Source organism: Stegostoma tigrinum, chromosome 14, assembly GCF_030684315.1.
Source record: "Stegostoma tigrinum isolate sSteTig4 chromosome 14, sSteTig4.hap1, whole genome shotgun sequence".
Classification (NCBI taxonomy): domain Eukaryota; kingdom Metazoa; phylum Chordata; class Chondrichthyes; order Orectolobiformes; family Stegostomatidae; genus Stegostoma; species Stegostoma tigrinum.
This window is the reverse complement of record NC_081367.1, coordinates 68,226,771-68,248,739: the sequence shown is the minus strand read 5'-3', so window position 1 is coordinate 68,248,739 and position 21,969 is coordinate 68,226,771. Positions and strand designations below refer to the sequence as shown.

The following is a 21,969-nucleotide window of genomic DNA, read 5'->3' as shown; positions in this document are numbered from 1 at the left end:
TGTTGGAATACTGCGTACAGTTCTGGTCGCCACATTACCCAAAGGATGTGGATGCTTTAGAGAGGGTGCAGAGGAACTTCACCAGGATGTTGCCTGGTATGGAGGGCGCCAGCTATGAAGAAAGGTTGAGTAGATTAGGATTATTTGCATTAGAAAGATGGAGGTTGAGGGCGGACCTGCTTGAGGTCTACAAAATCGTGAGAGGTATAGGCAGGGTAGATAGCAAGAAGCTTTATCCCCAGAGTGGAGGACTCAATTATGAGGGGGCATGATTTCGAGGTGAGAGGGGAAAAGCTTAAGGGAGATATGTGTGGAAAGTTTTTTACGCAGAGGGTGCTGGGTGCCTGGAAGGTGTTGCCAGCGGAGGTGGTAGAGGCGGGCATGATAGCATCATTTAAGGTGTATCTAGACAGATACACAAATGAGCAGGGAGAGGAGGATACAGATCCTTGGAAAATAGGTGACAGGTTTAGATAGAGGATCTGGATCAGCACAGACTTAGAGGACCGAAGGGCCTGTTCCTGTGCTGTAATTTTCTTTTTTCTTTGCTCAAGACATGAGGGGCATTTTTTTTTTACACAGGGAGTGGTTTGTGTGTGGGGAGTGAACTTACATCGGATGTGGTGGATGTGGGCACAGTTACAATGTTTAAAAGACATTCAGATGAGTACATGAATCAGAAATATTTGGAGGAATATGGACAAAGTGGAGGCAGGTGGGACTAGTTCAGTTTGGGATTATGGTCAGCATGGACTGGGTGGACCAAAGGATCTGTTTCCATGCTGTATAACTCAATGACTTTATCAATATTACAGGTCTCCCAGTGTCAGGTTGTAAGGAGAGATTACATTCCCTACGTTTGTATTCCCTAGAAATAGCAAGACCCTTTGATTCAACCAGTCCATGCTGAATGCCACCTGCTCCTGGATTAGCATGTAATTGAATACTTGTTCCCGGCTTTTTGGCTTGCGGGTGAGATATTAAACCGAAGTCTGTAGGTGAGCCTGGGGAGTGGGCATTTTCAAAGTGGGGGCTGGTGAGAAGTGACAGACCTGAAATGTCAGCTCTTGTTGCTCTCTCGCTCTCTCTCTCTCCGCGCGCGCGCTCTCACTCTCGCTCTCGCGCTCTCTCTGCAGACCTGCTTAGCATTTCCAGCATGTATCAGTTGTCATACAATAACTCTCAGTAGTCAGGAGCAGTCCAGTATCCTAATGGGGGGAGTTGTGCATATTCCAAGAGACTCCAGGAGGGTAGGCATTGGGGCTGAGATGGTGTTTGGAAGATTAGGTGCAGCCCATTTGGCCTACCGGACTATTTAACATAATCATAGCTGAAGATTCCAAAGATTGACAGTCTTCCTCTTTCTCTGCGTTAACTGGTCAACCCTTACACAAAGACCATGAGCTTTGGTTCTAGATACCACAGCCTGTTAAATCTATTGATCAGCTATTAATTAGAGTAATTATTATATTCCCCAGATATAATCCCGCCAACTGATTCTTCACCCTAATATCTCTTCTAGTTAATTGTTTGCTCAATTCCATAGCCAGGTAACTGGGTCAGTTCCTCCAAACTGAGGCACTGACTTAATTTGCAGTGCGACAGAGGAAGAAAAAGATTCATTGAATGGTTTATTGAGAGACCGCACAGTAAAGTTGGGCCAAATAGTCTTTCTGTGTTAGGTGATTCTGCAACTGCTGCTTAAATGTTCTCCCAGGATTATCACACAATTTCTCTCCGGCTGCAGCATTGCTTACAGTTTACACAATATTACCGAGCCCCTCTGCCTTTAGAATGAATATTGAACTCTTCAGCTCAGTCTTCTATTCACCAGTTATATATCTGAGCAAGAACAAACCTGAGCATTTGCAGCTTTGTAATTCTCTGTTAAAAGCTATATTACAGTCCCCACTGGTGATAATAGCAGACTAGTCAAATCCCAGAGTGAAACCTGCCTTGGAACAGCGTGAGATAGTAAGAACCGCCGATCCTAGAGTCACCGATAACAGTGTGGAGCTGGAGGAACACAGGCTAGGCAGCATCAGAGGAGCAGAAAAGCTGACATTTCCGGGTGGGACCCTTCTTCAGGAAATTTTTCGAAAATGCTTTCAGAAAATTTTCTGAAGAAGGGCCCTGACTTGAAATATCAGTATTCTTGTTCCTTTGAACGACTGTGAGTTTATTTTTGTGTTTGGTTATTGGTGATTAGTTACTGAACGTATTAACGTGAGGCTGCCAATTTTTTTGAACAACAGCATATATATTTATTGCACAACAGGAATAAAACAAAGCTGTAAATTCTTTAAAAGATGGTTTAGAAAGATCTAAACGCAAACAGTATAACAACATTTCAATCATTTTTGCAGCAATATCCTTTACAGATACTCAATCCCAGTGAAGTGTTGCTCCTATCTTAATTGCGTAGTTTCTTGCTTCAGTGACCCTTTCCAATTTTGACGGTCTGGAGACTTCTTTTCAGTTCCAGTAGCCTAAGCCTCTCTAGTTCTGACAGGCTGAAAATTGCAATCTTGCAGCTTGGCTCCTTTAATAACCTAGCCTACTGTTGTGGAACTTTTCTAAACCAAAATTTGATTCTTCTGGACTCAAAATATATTAGTGTTACTTGATGTGTTTTCTGTGTGTGTCTTAAGGGACAGAATTGTAAATATTCCTTTGATTAGCATCCTGCTAAACATTTAACTGAATTTGCATGATTTCTTGTAAATGATACCATTAGTTCACTGTTCCAAATTTACTTTCTGATCTCTTAATGAAAAATGTTTATCTTTGTGGTGCTGAAAGCTATGCATCTGTTTGCTTCTGTTTTCTTTGACTATTAATATATTATGCATCTTCACTGCTGTTTTGACTGGCGGATTTATTTTGATAATAGGTTTGAAATGGATGACTTCCACCTTGCTCTTCCATATTATAAGATGTCAGGGCTGTCCCTGAATGACCTAATCAGCAGAAGGCTTTTATGGGAAGGTCAACCTCAGAAATTTGGAAAAGGGTTTATGTACTACTTGAAGCACTCTATATATGAGGAGCTTAAAGAGCCACTGAACGCAGTAAGCAGCTTTTATATATAACCTTGAATGCAAACTAACCATGATCATAGGTATTCTATCATGAAACCAGAAAATGCTGGGAACACTCGGCCAGCCTTTAGAATTCAGAAAGAAGGCCTTTGATGTGAAAAGTTAACGCTGCCTCTTTCTGTCATGCCTGCAGAATAAATCTCAAAATGTTCTGTTTTTATTTCCTATATCCAGCATCCACACAGATGTACATTTTGTACCAAAGCATTCCAGGCTACACTGCCTAACATCCCCTCCCTGTGACTGTCCATAGTAGCCTAATGTTTGACTGATAACCAATTAGCTCCATAAATCAAGTAATTGGGAGGATGTAGCTAATGAGTAAAAGTGTTGAGTGCTGAACATAACAGCAGAGAAAGTAGATGGACGTGAGGACTCCAGCTGACCCAGAGAAAGGTACCATGGGGCCTACTTCTCCAACAATGCCAACTCCTCCCCATGCCCAGCACCCTCCACCCCCAATCTCTCCACCTCCAGCTTTTAACCAATGGTTTCAGCATCTTGCTCAGTTCAGAATCTCTTGCATATTTGCCAGTTGCTCTTTGTACAACAAACTTTCCAAAATCATTGCCTGTGCTGAGTTTGAATGTTGTATTTTGCTTTCACTGTTTATGTTGAACTAGTGTTTTGGATTTGCCTGTTCTTTGGCCATTTTAAGAATTTACAGTTTTCTGACCTCCCATCTTAATTCCACTATCCACTCACAACACCCCACTTCCCCACCACCCCATGACAAACCCACCTTCAAATGAAAATCCATTATTTATATGGCTTCAGAGATAGATTCTCCAGTATCTACAGTTCGTACTGAGATAACAAGGTGTAGAGCTGGGTGAACACTGCAGGCCGAGCAGCATCAGAGGAGCATGAAAGCTGGCATTTCAGGCCTAGACCCTTGAGTGTCTAGCTTTCCTGTTCCTCTGCTGCTTGGCTTGCAGTGTTATCTCTATTTATATGGTTTCTTTTTGTTGTTTGGGATCGCTCCTTTGTTTGCTGTTTTTCTTTGGGAATATTTCTCTTATTGTTCAGCGTTCCTCCCTGAAATGTATTTGCCTATGACCAGAGGGCTGTACAGTTTGTTCATCTCAACCATCCTGCACTCACTGGTTCAAGTTGGCGCTGGCTACTCCTCAACTTTAAAATTGTCATACCTGTGTTTCACCTCTTTCATATCTCTGTAACCTCCTTTAGGACAATGCTCCAAGATACATGTTCTTCCAAGTTTGGCCACTTGCTCCCAGATTTCCTTCGTGGTTATGCCTGAGCTCTGATCTCCGGAATTTCCAAGAGAAAACTCTGCACTTTTCTGTCCTATACACCATCTATCCTTCCCCCTCTCCTTTCCCTTCCACCTTTGGTCTCCTCCCGCATCTTCCAGAAACGTCTTGTCACCTCTCCTCATGTCACCATGTGGCTCCCTGTTCCGTTCTGTGAAAACCGTTGGGACCTTTTACAACGTTTTGAAAGACATTGATATCCATTCAAAGCGTTGTTGAGTGTTCTGTTTACTTCCTTGAGAATTTTACAGTAAAATTTTTTAAATTAAAGGAAAGCATTGACTGGTGATGTTCGATGAAGTTTGGAACTCAGTTCTTGGATGGGGGATTTATTTGACGGTGGTTTTTCTTTGCTTTTGGGGGCTGCAGTAATATCTTTCTATCCTGCAGGAAACAGCAAACCAGGTGTTACATGTATTCAAGCTGGCCGAACCAACCCACATCCCACATGCCTTGTGCAGCCCATGTATGAGGAACGTGTGTTTGAGGATGGCGTGGGACCATCTGGAGAGGTTGGCAGCCATCAGCCCATCAGCCCTGGTGACGTTGACCAAAGCGTTGGTGGCGCTGAGACTGGAAGACCTAGCAAAGTACCAGCAGGCCATGCAGCAGTACTCCGAGGTGCAGATTTTTGTTCTTGCAGATTTGTCTCTGTTTACAGCGCCTGCTGCCCTCCAAGCCTTTCAAAAGCCAACCTTGGTGTGACCTGAATGTGGGCCATTTGGCTTCTTGGTTAGAATCTTGGCATTGTTTTAGATGGAGTTAACTGCACAGCAGACAGTTTTAGTGGGAATCTCTCGCTAGCGCTCAAATGGTATTGCAGCGTGAAGGATTAGGAATGAGCTACTCTGACAGTATTGAATGGTCATTGGTAGTTGTTGAGTTCTGTTGCAAGTAAAGGTTAAGTGAAAGTTGCATTCTCTGTACCACAGAATCATAGATTGTTACAGTGCATAAGGAGGCCATTCAGCCCACTGTGCTTGCACCCATTCTCTTAACCATGGCCAATCTCCCACCTTTCCCCCACATCCCTGCACACCATTTCTATCCACATAATCATCCAATGTCTCAACTGAATCTGCATCCACCACATTTCCAAACAGAGCTACTCACTGGGTGAAAATTGTTTGCCTTTTTTCTCACTACACCCTCACCTTGTTTGCACATCATTTTAGATGTACACCACCTAATTCCTTTCTTCCTGTTATGAGTGGGAACAGCTTCTTCCTATCTATTCTCTGTGATGTTTCCAATTCTAACTCTCGGCTGTAAGGATAGCTGGTGTATGAAGTTAAAATAAAAACCAAAAGAACTGTGGATGCTGTAAGTCAGGAACAAAAACAGAAGTTGCTGGAAAGATCAGGTTTGGCAGCATCTCATAGACCTCATGGAATCCCTACAGTGTGGGAACAGGCCGTTTGGCCCAACAAGTCCACACGGACCTTCGTAGCATCCCACGCAGACCCATCCCCCTATAACCCACCTAATCCATGCATCCCTGAATGCTACGGGCAGTTTAGCTGTGAAGAAAATGTTAGAGTTAACGTTTCGGGTCCGATGACCCTCCCTCAGAACTGGTTCCTCAATTTGTCCACACTCCTTGTAAACTAGACAACTGTGACATTTCTTGGCACTGCTATTGTTTTCTTGTTCATTGCACAGAATTTACAGAAGTAGGTCATTCAGCCTATCTGGCCCATACTGGTGATTGTGATATTTCATGCCAGCCATATTCCACAATAAGTTAAGGATAAGTAGTCACTAAAACTAGAATTTCTAAAACACTTGAAGCTATGCTGGTGTAATATAATGTGGGGAAATGTGAGCTTACACACTTTTTTGACAGGAAGAATAGAGGAGATGAATATTGTTGAAATGGGGAAAGACTGCAGAACAGAGCGGTTTGGGAGTTCTCGTCCCAAAGACTAGCGCCCGAGTTCAGCAGATAATAGGGAGGGCAAGTAAAATGCACAGATCAGCTGTGTTAAAGCAGGCTTATGGGGGTAGCGTGGGAGTGAGGGACCCTCTTTGAAGACCTGAAAGACCAAATGGCTCCTATCTGCTCTATAGGGATTTCATGAAGACTGGCATCTGCTCATCACTAGTTCTTGGTTTGTCTTCCAGTCTTTTCGCTTCCAACCCTCCCCATCCCAATGGGACCCAGTACGGTGCATGTCACTAGATATCCTAAATCTAAAACAAACTGGGAGAATAACCCAGACTTTGAATTCATAAAGTATTGCCGGCAAGGAAGTTTGTTTTGATGCGACTCAGGAAGTGGGTCTTTGGCTAAGTAGGAGAGTGTTAGATTTGGAAGCAATGCTGAAATCAGCCTGAGGAGTGACCCATCTGGGCTGCTGTTAGCTACGTTGTATTACATTGCCTGCTTTCTCTTTAATACCGACAGACCAGATTAGTTTGTGGTTTTGTGGCCGAACCGCATCTCTTGCAACACCGTGGCATTGTGGTAACTGAGTTATCTCGGGAGCTGGAGAGGAACCAACCAGGTCTCCTGGTGGCGAGCTTTGTAGCTTTACTGGAAAGTCACAAAGTGAACCTTGAAGAAGCTGAATTATTCTTTAAGGTGAGACATAGTGGTTTTTATTTCTTTATTTTCATGGGGGTTGTTTTAGATCCATCTGAACACTGGTAGCTTTCCTGTGGGGCGAGTGCTGTGTTATCGAGTCACAGAACTTAAGAGTGATGAGGAAGCAAGAGATTTGACCGATTGGTACTTTGTTACAAAAATCCCCTGATGTTTCCTGAGAGCTTCCTTTTCTCGTATTTATCTAGTTCCCATTTGAAAGTTCCTGTGGAATCTACATCCTCTGTCATCTAGATTAGGACTCGTTGCTTTCAAAACAGTTCTCACCTTCTGCCACGATCCATGCTTCCGAGTTACAAACTCCCAACAGAAAATGCACTCAGAATCCCTACAGTGTGGGAGCAGACCATTCAGCCCATCGGGTCTGCACTGTCCCTCCATAGAACATAGAACACTACAGCGCTGTACAGACCCTTTGGCCCTCGACGTTGTGCCAACCTGTGACACCAATCTGAAGCCCATCTAACCTACACTATTCCATTAGTATCCATGTGTTTATCCAATGACCATTTAAATGCCCTTAAAGTTGGCAAGTCTACTACTGTTGCAGGCTGGGCATTCCATTTCCTTACTACTAATTGAGTAAAGAACCTACCTCTGACATCCGTCCTTTTACCTATCACCCCTCAGTTTAAAGCTATGTCCCCAGCCATCACCACCCAAGGAAAAAGGCTCTCACTGTCCACCCTATCTAATCCTCTTATCATCTTGTATGTCTCTATTAGGTCACCTTTTAACCTTCTTCTCTCCAACGAAAACTGCCTCAAGTCCCTCAGCCTTTCCTCATAAGACCTCCCCCCCCCCCCCCCCACCCCATACCAAGCAACATGCTAGTAAATCTCCTCTGCACCTTTTCCAATGCTTCCACATCCTTCCTATAATGCGGCGACCAGAACTGTACGCAATACTCCAAGTGCGGCCGCACCAGAGTTTTGTACAGCTGCAACATGACCTCATGGCTCCGGAACTCAATCCCTCTACCAATAAAACCTAACACACCGCATGCCTTCTTAACAACGCTATCAACCTGGGTGGCAACTTTCAGGAATCTATGTATATGGACACCGCGATCTGTCTGCTCATCCACACTACCAAGAATCTTACCATTAGCCCAGTGCTCTGTATGCCTGTTACTCCTTCCAAGGCATCCTACCTAGACCCACATCCTGTCCCTGTAACCCTGCTTTTCTCATGGCTAATCCACCTAACCTGCACATCTCTGGACGCTATGGGCAATTCAGCACAGCCAGTTCACCTAACCTGCGCATCTTTGGACTTTGGGAGGAAACAGGAGCACCTGCAAGAAACAACACCGACACAGCGGGGGGGAATGTGCAAACTCCACACAGACAGTCGCCCGGGAGTGGAATCGAACCCAGGTCCCTGGCGCTGTGAGGCAGCCATTCTAACCACTGAGCCACTACTCGTTAATGCTATCAAAATGTTTCATTGCTTTGTACATCTCTATGACACCTGCTGGATTAGATGGAGGCTCAATGGGTTGTTGTTCCAGAGGTCCAGGAAAATAAGACTAACAGAAAGGGGCAGAATTAGGCCATTCAGCCCACTGAGTCATGGTTGATCTGATAACCCTTGATTCCACTTAATACCTTTGTTCCCTCACTGATTCAAAAAGCAGGCTCTCTCGGCCGCGAATATATGTAATACACAGTCTTGTCAGTAAAAAAATCCTTTGGTTTCAATTCAAGTTAGCTCATAGAATTTAATATTAATGACTAAATCACAAATTTAGAGCTAGCCTCACTGTTGTAACAAGTCCTCCAGGGGAAGTGAAGCTGTCTTCCTTACATAGATATTGTCACACATCGACCAAAGGCTTTTAATCTAATAAATGCCTTAGCTCAGGAGTAATAGGGAATGGGCAGCCAATGCACCTTACGAAATAAAAACATTTTAAAAAAAACCCAGGTTGCCCAGTCTCATCCCTGGTACCATCCTGGTAAATCTCCTCGACACCCTCTCCGAGTTCTTTCCTAAAATGTGTTTGCTAAAATAGAACATGATGTACACCTAGTAACAGAAGCAGGCTGCATCGCTGTGCTCCACCATTCAATATGATCATGACTGATCTGTTCAATTCCACTTTCCTGCCTTTTCCCCCATAACCTTTGATTCCCTTCCTGAGTAAAAATCTGTCTGTTTCAGTCTTGGATATACTTCAGGACCCAGCCACAACAGCCCTCTGTGATAAGGAATTCCACAAATTCACTATCCTTTGGGAGAAGAAATTCTTGTCTCACATTGGTGGCCCCTTGCTCTGAGATGATGCTGTCTAGCCCTAGACTGCCCCACAAAGAGAAACAATATCTCTGCATCTACCCCGTCAAGCCCTATATGACCTGAATATGTTTCAATAAGGTTGCCTTTCGTTCTTCTAAATGCCAGTGAAAACAGGCCCAACTGACTCAGCCTCTCCTCAGAACAGTCCCTCGATACCTGGTGTCAGCCAAGTGAACCTTCTCTGGACTGCTTCCAACGACAGTATTCCTTTCCTTCGACAAGGGTCCCAAAATGTTTCACAGTACGACAGCTCCCTTCGAAATAAAGCCCAATGTTCCAAGTGTGTTCCCATCACCCACTATGCCTGATTGCCAGCTTTTTGAGATAAGGGGCAGCTTTCTGGGATGTTTCCCTCACTTACAATAATATTCAGGTGTTCTAGTCCTGCCAAAGTGCATAACCTCACAGATCCCCATACTTATACCCCTCTGCCGACTGCATTATCCTCACTAATTTGCCTTCCCACCTACCTTTTGTGACATCCACAAACTTCAGTATAGTATACATATCTCCATCATCCAAGCCATTATATGTGTTGTAAATATTTTGTAATACCAGCACTGATCCTTGCTAGTTAAAGATTGGCACCCTAAAAATGCCCCCCGCTTAGAATCATAGAATCCCTCTAGCGTGGAAGCAACCCGTTCGGCCCATCAATTCGTCACCAACCCTCCAAAGACTGTTCCACCCAGACGCGCCCCCCTACCCTATCTCTGTAACCCCACGTTTCCCATGCTTAACCCTCCCCTAGCCTGTACATCCCTGGATACAATGGGCCTAGCCTGCACATCTTTGGACAGTGGGAGGAAACTGGAGCACCCAGAGGGAACCCATGCCGACACAGGGAGAATGTGCAAACTCCACACAGACTGAGGCTGGATTCGAACCCGGGTCCCTGGTGCTGAGGCAGCAGTGCTAACCACGGAGCCACCACGCTGCCCACTTTATCCTAACTCTCTTTTATTAGTTTAGCAGTCCTTTGTCCAAGCTTATACTACCCAAACACCATGGGCTCTTTTTGCATGTAATTCTGCTTTACAAATTATCTTATCTCATGTCTATTGGAAGTCCAAATGTATTATCCTTGCCAGTTCCTCTTTATCTACTCTGCTTCTTAGAGAAGTTACTTTCTTAGAGAACAACAATAAATTTGTCAGGCCTGATTTTCCCTTTCCAAACCATGCTGACTTTGCCTGACCATATTTATTCCTAAATGCTCTGCTATTATATCCTTTATAAACATTTAACATTTTTCAATAACTGATGTTAAGCCCATTGTCCTATAGTTACTTGTTTATTTTCTCTCTCTCTCTCTCTCAAGTGTTACATTGTCACTTTTCCAATCTGCTGGATTCTTCTTTACAATCCCAGGATGTAACCCATTAGGTTCAGGGGATGTATTAGGCTTTAGCTTCATTTGTTTCTCTAGTACTTTCTCCTCATATATCGTTATCACATTCATTTTCTTTCACTCTTTAGCTTCTTGATTATTCAATATTTTTCAAACGCTGTTAGTGCTTGCTGCTGATACAAACAAGTTCGTTCAATTCTCTGCCATTTCATTGGTTCCCTGTTACTATTTTTCCCAGCTTTGTTCTCTGTTTGCTTTGGCCTCTTTTTTTCCCTTTAAAGAAGCTCTTACTGCCCATTTTCATAGTACTTGCTAGTTTCTCCTCATAGCTTATTTCGTACCATTTTGTTGGACAAGCTGAAGCCTTTCCAATATTATCTGACAGTTTTACATAACTTTGGTTTTGCTCGGCATTTACTCCAAATTTTAACTGCAGAATTCATAATAGCCTGCACAAGCCTTGAAGCTAAGCCTATAATCAGGATTGATATGCAGCATGTCACTACTACATTTAATTAGACCCAGTCTCGCCAAGTGTTCAAAGGTTTATCATAAAAATCCGCTGCTATTAAATCCTGTTCAGCATCATTGGTTTAAATCATTGCACATCAGCCCCGCTATAAACTCTTTGATGCCTCTGGCTTAAAGTTGAAAAATAAATTCTGTTACCACTCAAACTAATTTCATCAAGTAATTCTGAGATTGACTTGGACCGGCATTCCTAATGTGATCGGGACTATGTTGTAACTCCATACCCCATTTCCCAGCAGACTGATTCTTTCACCTATTTGAAAGAGAGCTTGTGCCTTTCCTCCCCCACCGCATCCCAAAACCAGCCTAGTTTATCCCCTCCCCCCACTGCACCACACAACCAGCCCAGCTCTTCCCCTTCACCTACTGCATCCCAAAACCAGTCCAACCTGTCTCTGCCTCCCTAACCGGTTCTTCCTCTCACCCATCCCTTCCTCCCACCCCAAGCTGCACCTCTATCTCCTACCTACTAACCTCATCCCACCTCCTTGACCTGTCCGTCTTCCCTGGACTGACCTATCCCCTCCCTACCTCCCCACCTACACCCTCTCCACCTATCTTCTTTACTCTCCATCTTCGGTCCGCCTCCCCCTCTCCCTATTTATTCCAGTTCCCTCTCCCCATCCCCCTCTCTGAAGGAGGGTCTAGGCCCGAAACGTCAGCTTTTGTGCTCCTGAGATGCTGCTTGTCCTGCTGTGTTCATCCAGCTCCACACTTTGTTATCTTGGATTCTCCAGCATCTGCAGTTCCCATTATCACTTGTGCCTTTCATCAGTGGCTTACGAATTTCCCCATGAAAAATTGTTAATTTTACATTTTTGTATAATATGTGGCAAAGTGTTAATTGTTTATCATACCAGCCCAGTTTTCAGTGAGTGCTTTGTTCAATGGCTTGGGGTGGATTTGTTGTATAGATGATTCTATGCATCTATATCTGGGACCAGCAGAGGGAGCTGATGCTCTACATTTAAAGCAGAATCCCAGCATGCAGAATGAGACCATTTCTGGCCACTGAACGGGCTTATCCACTCGAGTTGACATGTTTCCTTTTCCCCTAGATCCTGCAAGGTTTTTTTTCCTTTCCACATATACTCAGCTCAATGAAAACAAACGCCATCAGTGATGTTACATTGGCACAAGGCCCGAATCAACATTTAAGTGTGAAAAACAACCTACAATCAGCCCTAAACTTGACTATTACCAGGCTCCCTCTGTTGTCACTCTTTAATTTGAAATAAAGCTAAAGTTACTTGTTCAATTACTAGGGGACATAGGTTCAAGGTCAAAGGGGGAATGCTTAAAAGATATTAGAGACGAGTTTTTTTACACAGACGGTGATAAGTGCCTGGAATGCGCAGCCAGACGACATTGTGCACGCCGATATAATAGTTACATTTAAGAGGCATTTTGACACATACGTGAATAGGCAGGAGGCAGAGGGATACTGAATGGGTAGAGGCAAAATGTTTTTAGTTTAGAAAAACATGTGTTGTCACAGTCTTGATGGGCCAAAGAGCCTGTTTCTGAACTGTGCTGCTCTTTGTTCTTTACAAAGTGAGATTGGATAGACTTAGATAACAAGGCGCAGAGCTGGGTGAACACAGCAGGCCGAGTAGTGTCAGAGGAGCAGGAAAGCTGACGTTTTGGGCCTAGGCCCTTCTTCCGACCCGAGACCCTTTATTTCTGAAAAATGGTCTAGGCCCAAAACGTCAGCTTTCCTGCTCCTCTGATGCTGCTTGGCCTGCCATGTTCATCCAGCTCTGCGCCTTGTTATCTCTGATTCTCTAACGCCTGCAGTTCCTACTATCTCTTAGACAGACCTAGGGCTACTTTCCTTGGAGCAGAGGAGACCGAGGGGGGAGATGATTGAGATGTGTAAAGACATGACAAGCAACACGGTGGCTCAGCGGTTAGCACTGCTACCTCACGCCATCAGAGATCTGGGTTCGATTCCACTCTCGGGGCAACTGTCTGTGTGGAGTTTGCACATTCTCCCCGTGTCTGTGTCGCTTTCCTCCCACAGTCCAAATGCGTGGGTTAGCCATGTTAAATGCGGGGATAGGATGGAATGCTTTCTGGAGTGTCACTGCAGACTTGATGGACCGAAAGGCCTCGATCTGCACTGTAGAGATTCCTTGAGGGGCATAAATAGGGCAGACAGGAAGAAACTGTTCCACTTGATGCTGGGGTCAATGCCCCGGTGGATGAATTTAAGGGACATGGTTTAGAGGAGATGTGAGGATGAACTTTTTCCACCAGAGGCTGGTGGGAGCCTGGAACTCACTGCTTGTGAGGGTGGTAGGAGCAGAGACCCCGATAACGTTGAAAAAGCATTTAGATGTACATTTTGCAACTCCAAGGTGTACAAGGCTCTGGGCCACGGAATTAGAATCCTATGGTGAGTCTTTTTGTGACCAGCCTGAATGCAATGGGCTGAAGGGCCTTTTCCAGTGCTGTAGACCTCTCGGATTCTGAGCTGAAATCAGCCTTTCCTTTTGTGCATTAGTCTTGATTTAATCTCTCCAATGTTTTCAACTCCTGCCCTTTGATATACTTGGAGTGGGTAATGCAAGTGGGTGTGCGAGTCTGTTGTAGGTGGGGATATTCTAATGGCTGATGACAATGTTTGCAGGCGCTCTGTGTGAAAGATGGTGATGATGAAACACAGGCGGACACTCCACAGCTGCTGGTGGATTTCTGGGAAGCTATGTTGATAGCCTGCAGCCAGGAATCGATGATCCAACTCCTGCTCATAAAATTGGTATCCGTCTATATCCGGAGAACAGCCCGTAAACAACGGCCTGAAAGGAGCCCTCTAAAAACAGTCGATGACCTGGTATGTGCCTACTTCCACTCTTTACAATGCGATCTCCTACATTACAACATTGAGTGCCCTTCACGCAGACTTTATCTGTCGTCCTGAGAGGGTGGAAGAGGATATATAAATGCAAGTCTGTCCACAACACACACTCACTCTGGCAGTCTCTCTCACTGACACACACTCACTCTCTCACAGATAGACATAATTTAGACACGCACGTTCTCTCTGGCCCTCTGGCCCTCCCTCTCTATCACAGTGGTACTTCTCTGAATGCCACCTTCGCAGAGGTTCTAATCCACCAACAGGTAAAAACCCCCCAACAGCAAACGTTATCTCTGGGGCCCACATCAAAACAGTCTGCCACCTTCCAGAAAATGTGTCGATGCAGGAGATGCAAGCAGCTGTGCTGTTAAGAATTGGACACGAAAGGCTCCTCTTGTGTTCACTTCTTTTTCTTTCCTTTTAAACAGATGAATTGTTGCAATCAATTCGGTGCCATCTACTCTTGGATCCACACCATCAATGCATCTCACTCCCATCCACAAGGCCCATCAGATGATCTTCTGAAGTTACAGGTTTGTGTTAGTGTTTTCTGAGGAGTGGGTGGGGTTTGGATATTGTAGTGAAGTTCACAACCGAGAGTAAAATACCTGAGAAAGAAGACAGGCTAAACCACAGCTAAACTGTTTGTGATCGTGATTGTCTGTTTTGTAGCTGGAAGTTTGCAGAAGTTCAGATTCACCTGAAGGAGGTGAAGCTTGGATCTCCAAGGAATGAGATCTATGTTGGTGTCATTTCAAGGGGGTTGGAGTGTTTGACTAGGGATGTTTTATTACAACTGTACAATGCCCTGGTGAGACCACATCTGGAGCGCAGAGCAGTTTTTGTCCCCTTATTTATGGAAGGACATCATTTCATTGGAGGTGGTTCAGAGTAGGTTCACTAGAATGATCCCTAGTATGGAGGGATGGTCTTATGAATAAAGGCTAAACAGGTTCAGACTCAACTCACTGCAATTTATTAGAATGAGAGGTGATCTCATTGAAATATGTACAATTCTTAAGGGGCTTGAAAAGGTAAATGCTGAGAGGGTGTTTCCCCTCATGGGAGAGTCTAGGACCAGAGGGCATGGTCTCTGAATAAAGGGGCACCAATTTAAGACTAAGATAAGGAGGAATTTCTTCTCTGAGGGTTTGAGAGTCTTTGGAACTCCTTAACACAGAGCTGTGGGGGCACTGTCCTTGTGTACATTTAACGTTGACATAGATAGGTTCTTGATCATTCGGGAAATGGGCATGAGGAACATCAGACCAGCCATGATCCTATTACATGGTGTAGCAGGTTTGAGGGGCTGAACAGCCTAATCTGATCCCTCTTTCTAACGGTCATGAAAACCCTGCACAAAGCCTTGTGTTGTCACATGCTTCAGTACAATGAGAATGTGGAAATATCGGAGTTTTGGGGCCACAGAGAGGGGGAGAGAGAGACGGTTTTGGTAGGTGGAAACATTCAGAACATGAGGAGACGGAATTGACGCAAAGGAAGCAATGGAGACATGAGGGAAAACTTTTTCTCGTGCAGTGAGGTCTGGAGCACTGCCAGAGAGTGGTGGCAGCAGCTCGTTGTAGATATCCAAGAGGGATTGTTATTCAGAAAGGAATGTGCAGGGTTACAGTGGGCGGTCAGGCTGGGGATTGGCACCTGTGTAAGCAGTTTCCCTTGGACAGCCAGCCCAGAAACAATGGGCCAAATGGCCTATTCTGTGTTTTGTGATTTAAGTTCCTTTCCCCACTCCCATCTGCCTGTAGAATTGTACAGGGCAGAAGAGGTCCTTTGGCCACCGAGCCTGTAACCTTCCCTGCTCTCTGCGGCTCCAGGACAGTGTGTAGTCCTGTTTTCTTCCCCTCACTCCATCGCTGCTGATGACCTGGTCTCTTTCCCCAGCAAGTCCACTCTCCCTGATCACCCCACGCTGGTGTTTACGGTTCATCGTCAAGTTGCATTCTGGCCTCCTACGCCCCTGGTACGTTTTTCCTTCCATATCCCACTTTATTCCACCCTGTTCGATTTCCTTTACTACCTTAGGTGAATATGAAATGAACAGAGAATGTAAAATATTCATTTTGTCACACTCCTCCCAATGTCGAGGCAGTCTTGTGATCACAGTTAGAAAGGAAGCCATTGCTGACCATGTTGTTGTGTGTACAGACCTGCGAAGGAATCGTCTCCTCAGCCATTTCTAACCGTGCCTTAAACATCCATACAAATAGCTGAACTTCAAGCTGTAGGTGCCACTCGGCCCCTCAAGTCTCCTCCTCCATTCAGTAACCACATGGCTGACTTCACATTCCTGTCCAGCCCTGTTAACCTCTCCACTTCAAAATATTCAAAGGCCCTGCTGTCACTGCCTTTTTTCAGGAAGAGTTCCAAAGACACTCTGAGGGGAGAATTTTGTCTGGCCCCCGACTTAAATGGGTGCGTCCTGATTTTTGCAGCAAGGGACCAAAATGTCTTCAACACCTCCAGCTTATCAAGAACCCCCTCCTCCCCCAGGATCTCTTATGTTTGAATCAAGTCATTTGTCTTCACTTCTAACTTCACATGAACAAGCGTAGGCCATTCGGCCCTTCAAATCTGCTTCAGCATTCGATGGAAAAGCATCTGATCTGATTTTAACTTCAATCTACATTCCTGCACGTCCCCAGTGATGTTTGGTCATCGAGAATCTGCCTACCTGTGCCGTAAAAATGTTTAAAAATTCTGTCCCCGTTGCGTTTTGAGGAAGAGAGTTCTCAAAGACGCTCGACCCTCACCTCGATCTTAATTGCGGGACCTTTTCTTTTTAAACTATGATCCCTGGTTCTAGATTGTCCCACAACAGGGTGTATCCTTTCCACATTCCACTCTGTTAAATCCCCTCAGGATCTTAATTTCAGTAAAGTCACCTTGGATTCTTCTAAGCCCCAGGGGATACAGACTTAACCTGTCTGGCCTTTCCTCATGAGGCAATCTGCTCATTCCCAGTGTTAGTCTAGTAATCCTTCCCTGAACTGTTTGCAATGTATTACAACCCTCCTTTTAAATAAGGAGGGCATTACTGTAAGGCTCCCAACTATTGAGCCTTTAATCCTCCATTTGCCATCTGCCTCTGACCCAGATTACTCATCCCCACTTTAGTCCCTGGTGCACCCCCTTAACTCCCCTTACTGGCCACAGTCACTTTCACTGAACAAGCATGCTCTCTTTATTCTTTATTCATTCACAGGATGAGGCTAGGTAGCATTCATTGCCCACCCCTAATTGCCCAGACGGTAGGTCAGAGTCACCCACATTGTTGTGGCTCTGGAGTCACATGTAGGCCAGACCAGGGAAGGATGGAAGTTTCCTTCCCTAAAGGACATTAGTGAACCAGATGGGCTTTTCCTGACAAGCGACAATGGATTCACAGTCGTCATTCGATTCTTAATTCCAGATATTTTTATTGAATTCAAAGTCCGCCATCTGCCATGGTGGGATTCGAACCCAGGTCCCCAGAACGTTACCTGGGTCTCTGGATTAACAGCCCAATGATAATACCACTAGGCCATCGTCTCCTTCCCTTTCATTAAAGACACTCAACCCTGACCATAGCAAAAGCCAAACACTGTAGATGCTGGAAACAAAAAAAAATTGCTGGAGAAACTCAGCAGTTCTGACAGCATCCATGGAGAGAAAGCAGAGTTAAGGTTTTGAATCCAATAGGAGCCTTCTGTTCTGAAGAAGTCATACTGAATTGAAACATTAGCTCTTGCTCTCTCACCGCACATTATGCCAGACCGGCTGAATTTCTTCAGCATTTTCTTTTGGCTCAGTGGTTAGCACTGCTGCCTCACAGGGACCCAGGTTCGATTCCACCCTCAGGCGACTGTCTGTGTGGAGTCCGTACATTCTCCCCGTGTCTGTGTGGGTTCCTTCTGGGTGCTCTGGTTTCCTCCCACAGTCCAAAGATGTGCAGGCTAAGTGGGTTGGCCATGGGAAATTGTCCATAGTGTTTAGGTGGGTTATAAGGGGACGGGTCTGGGTGAGATGCCGCAAAGGTCGGTGAGGATTTGTCGGGCTGAAGGGCCTGTTTCCACACTGTAGGGATTCTATGATGATTTCATTTTCTGTGATTGTTACCAGACTTCGTTCAATAGTCATACTGTGCAAAAAAGGAGCCTTCGGCCCTTCGAGTCTGACTGATGTAACTACTGCTACGGGGGTGCTAATCCCAATCTCCTGCACTTGTCCCATACCCTTGAATGTTATGATAGTTCAAATGTTCATCCAAATTTTTTTTAAATGTTGTAAGGTTTCTGGCCTCCGCTACCCGGCCCAGAAGTGCATTTCCGATTCCCACCACCCGCTGAGTGTAAAAAGATTTTTCTCAAATCTCCTCTGAATATCTTGCCCCTTCTCCTAAAAGTATGCCCCCTCATGATTGACCCCTCAACTAAGGGGAACAGCTGCTCTCTATCCACCCTGTCCACATCCCTCATAATCTTATTCCCCTCAAACATGTCCCTCCTCAGTCTATTCTGCCCTTAAGTCAACAAGGTCAGAAATTACGTGACATCAGGTCATAGTCCAACAGGTTTATTTATCCAACACTGACACCTCTACATCATGACTACGAAAGAAAACAATCCAAGCCTATGTAGTCTCTCCTTGTAGCTCAACTTCTCCATCCCAGGCAACAGCCTGGTGATTCTCTCCTCTGTACTCCCTCTAGTGCTATCACATCCTTCCTGTAGTGAGGTGACCAGAACTGCACACAGTACTCCAGCTGTGGCCTGACCAACACTCTGTACAACTCCAACATTACCTCCTTGCCCTTATACTCCATGCCATGACCAATGAAAGCAAGTGTCCCATATGCCTTCTTCACCAGCCTATTCACTTCACTTCCTCTGCTGGCTTCAGGGATCCGTGAATAATTACCCCCAGATCCCTCTGTTCCTCTGAAGTATCCAGTGTCCTGCAATTCATTAAACACGCATATTGTTCCTCCTCCAAAGTGCATCACCTCACACTGTCAGGCTTAAATGCCACCTGCCACTGGTCTGCTCATCTGACCAGACAAATCTATATCTTCCTGTGACCTACAACAATCTTCTTTGCTATTAACGGGCCCACCAATCATGGTGTCATCTGCAAATTTGCTTAATATCCCCCCACGTTTTCATCAATATCATTTATGTATATAACAAACGATGAGGGTCCCAGTAGTGATCTTTGTAGTACAATGCTGGACACTGCCTACCAGATAGTCTTCTGCCACTGCCCTTATTTGTCCTATTATTAAGCCAATTTCCAATCCACCTCGCCACATTTTCCCCAGTTCCATGTGTTATAACCTTCTCGATCAGTATCCCATGTGGACCCTTGTCAAAAGCTTTGCTAAAACCCAGATAACCTGCATTAACTGAACTTCCCGCATTCCCACACTTGATCATATTTTGTGTTAGGTGTGACATCTCTCTGACAAATCCATGCTGACTGTCCCTAATTAGCCCCCACTTTTCCAAGTGGATCTTAGTTCTCTCCTTCAGGATTTTCTCCAATAGTTTCCCTGTCACTGACATGAGACGCACTGGTCAGTAATTTCCTGGTTCATATTTACCACCCTTCTTGAAAAGTGGAACCACATCAGTCATCTTCCAGCGATCTGGCACTTATTCTGTGGCCAGAGAGGACTTAGCAATATGTGTCAGAGCCCCTGCACTCTTTTATGCCGTTCCTCCCACAGCAGCATTAAGTGCAATTCATCCAGGCCATGGGATTTGTCCATTTTTAAACCTGACATGGCCTCCAATACCAACCCATTTCCTACATCAAAGTGTGCAAGTTCCTTACAGTCCCTTTCCCTGAATTCTATGCCTACTTTCTCCTTTTCCAGAATGAAGACCAAAGAGAAATATTCATTTAACACCATTCCCATTGCCCCCTTTAATCCTTTCACTTTCCCTGTTAAACTCGTCCCTTTAATGCATTTTATAAACTATCTTGACCGGACCTAATTGTACTACTGGTTCAGCAGATCTAGCTGGATCACGGTGAGTGGTATTGGGCCATGCTGTCTACTGTTCACCAGTCCAAGGTCCCTTGTATGGCTTAAAGCTTTTCCCCAAGTGCCCCGCCCTGTCTACCTTCAGCACTGAGAGCACTTGAGGGTAGAGAGATGTCTAAACCCTTCATGGGATCTTGCTAGCATTTCTTTGTTTGATTCTTCCTTAGTCCATCCTGTGTGGTTCCTCCATCGATGTGAAATCTGTCCTTCCGCTATTGCATCAGCTCCCCGAGGATGACGGCCCTGGTCTGAGTGTCCATGTGCTTTGTGCCACAAGGCTGGGAGAATGTGAGCACGTGACTGACCAACTCCTGGACCGATGCCCTGAGGCTCTTCTACTGTTTGCCAGCTGTGAGATGCGGCAGGAGAAGCAGGTTCGTCCAGGAGAAGTTCTCTCTCGAATGAGCCTTATTTTATCATATCTCGAGAGGGTGTGGGGTGGAGAGGGGGAGTGAATGTTGGATTGGAAATGGAAGTTAAATTGCAAAGTATGAATTGGGGTTTGGATTGCTCTCTGAGTTGTTTAATTATCAGATCATGCCCATCAGGGTTATTTGAGCATGTTACCATGAATGTTTGGTACTTATTGATAGTAAGAACCACTAATGCTGAAGCCTGAGATAATGCAGTGTGGAGCTGGAGGAACACAGCAGGCCAAGCAGCATCTCAGGAGCACAAAAGCTGACGTTTCGAGGCTAGACCCTTCATCAGAAAAGGGGGATGGGGAGAGGCTTCTGAAATAAATAGGGAGAGAGAGGGAGGCGGACAGAAGATGGATAGAGATCCCTTGAGGTTGGTCTGGAGGGAAGTGGGTAACTTCTTCAGGTTAGGCATCCTGGAAGAGGCTTCGCAGTGAGGTTAAAATTGTGATCAGAGATAATGTTTCATTCCTCCAATGGGATCCTCCAGAACTGGGTTAACTGGTCATTCAGCTCATGGAATTATACTGCACAGAAGAGGCCTATCGGTCTGTCAAGTTCTGCCAAAGCTGTACAAAATCCACACAAATCCCACTTTCCAGCACTAGGCCCGTAACCTGTGTGCTCTGGCTATGCCAAGAAGTGTGTTAGACTGTGCACCGGCTGTTTCCAGTATTCCCTCGGAGCTGTGTGTGCACGCACAGCCACTCGATGGTTCCATGGACAGAGATCAGTGCCAACACACCGATTCCAACATTGACCTCTAGTTCCGGATGTCTCTAGCACTCGTTTCTCAGAGCTGCGGAAATAAAATTCAAGGGCACTCGGACTGCACCATTTTGTTATTATAACAATATAATGGCCCCAGTTGTTATGAGATAACGAGCAGTTGATGTTAATTCCAGATAAAGCAGACCCCCGTGAGATTTAAACATCATAGAATCAAAAGCTCCCCACAGTGTGGGAGCAGGCCATTCAACCCATCAAGTCCACACTGCCCCTCTGAAGAGCATCCCACCCAGACACTATCCCTGTAGCCCTGCATTTTCCTGGTTAATCTATCTAACCTGCATACCCCTGAACTCTACAGGCAATTTAGCATGGCCAATCCACCTAGCCTGCACATCTTCGGACTGTGGGTGGAAACCGGAGCACCCAGAGGAAACCCACACAGACCTGAGGAGAATGTGCAAACTCCACACAGACAGCCGCCCGAGGCTGGAATCGAACCCGGGTCCCTGGGGCACTGTGAGGCAGCAGTGCTAACCACTGAGCAACCGTGCCACCCGTGTCCTTAAACCGTGGTAGAAATAACCAAGCACTCTTATAACAAGAGAAACAACAGTTTTGGGTGGGAGTCGGTATATCTGTTACGATCCAGGAACATCTGGTGCTGTACCTTTAGCAAGACCCAGTCCAACTCATTTCCAAGGAAGAGAGAGACTCTTCACTTTTTAATTCCTTTCAGCTTGATA

The 21,969-nt window shown here is 45.2% G+C and overlaps 1 protein-coding gene across 2 annotated transcripts in view; it reads left to right on the top strand.

The window, feature by feature from the left end:
• Window positions 1–21,969, top strand: part of hps3 (HPS3 biogenesis of lysosomal organelles complex 2 subunit 1) — a 54,130-nt gene that overhangs the window by 27,669 nt on the left and 4,492 nt on the right. For both annotated transcript variants that reach the window (XM_048542798.2, XM_048542799.2), the window contains exons 11-16: window positions 2,894–3,071; window positions 4,769–4,999; window positions 6,786–6,962; window positions 13,799–14,002; window positions 14,458–14,562; window positions 20,243–20,449. In XM_048542798.2, the coding sequence (XP_048398755.1) occupies window positions 2,894–3,071; window positions 4,769–4,999; window positions 6,786–6,962; window positions 13,799–14,002; window positions 14,458–14,562; window positions 20,243–20,449 (1,102 nt within the window). The remainder of the gene's footprint in view (window positions 1–2,893; window positions 3,072–4,768; window positions 5,000–6,785; window positions 6,963–13,798; window positions 14,003–14,457; window positions 14,563–20,242; window positions 20,450–21,969) is intronic.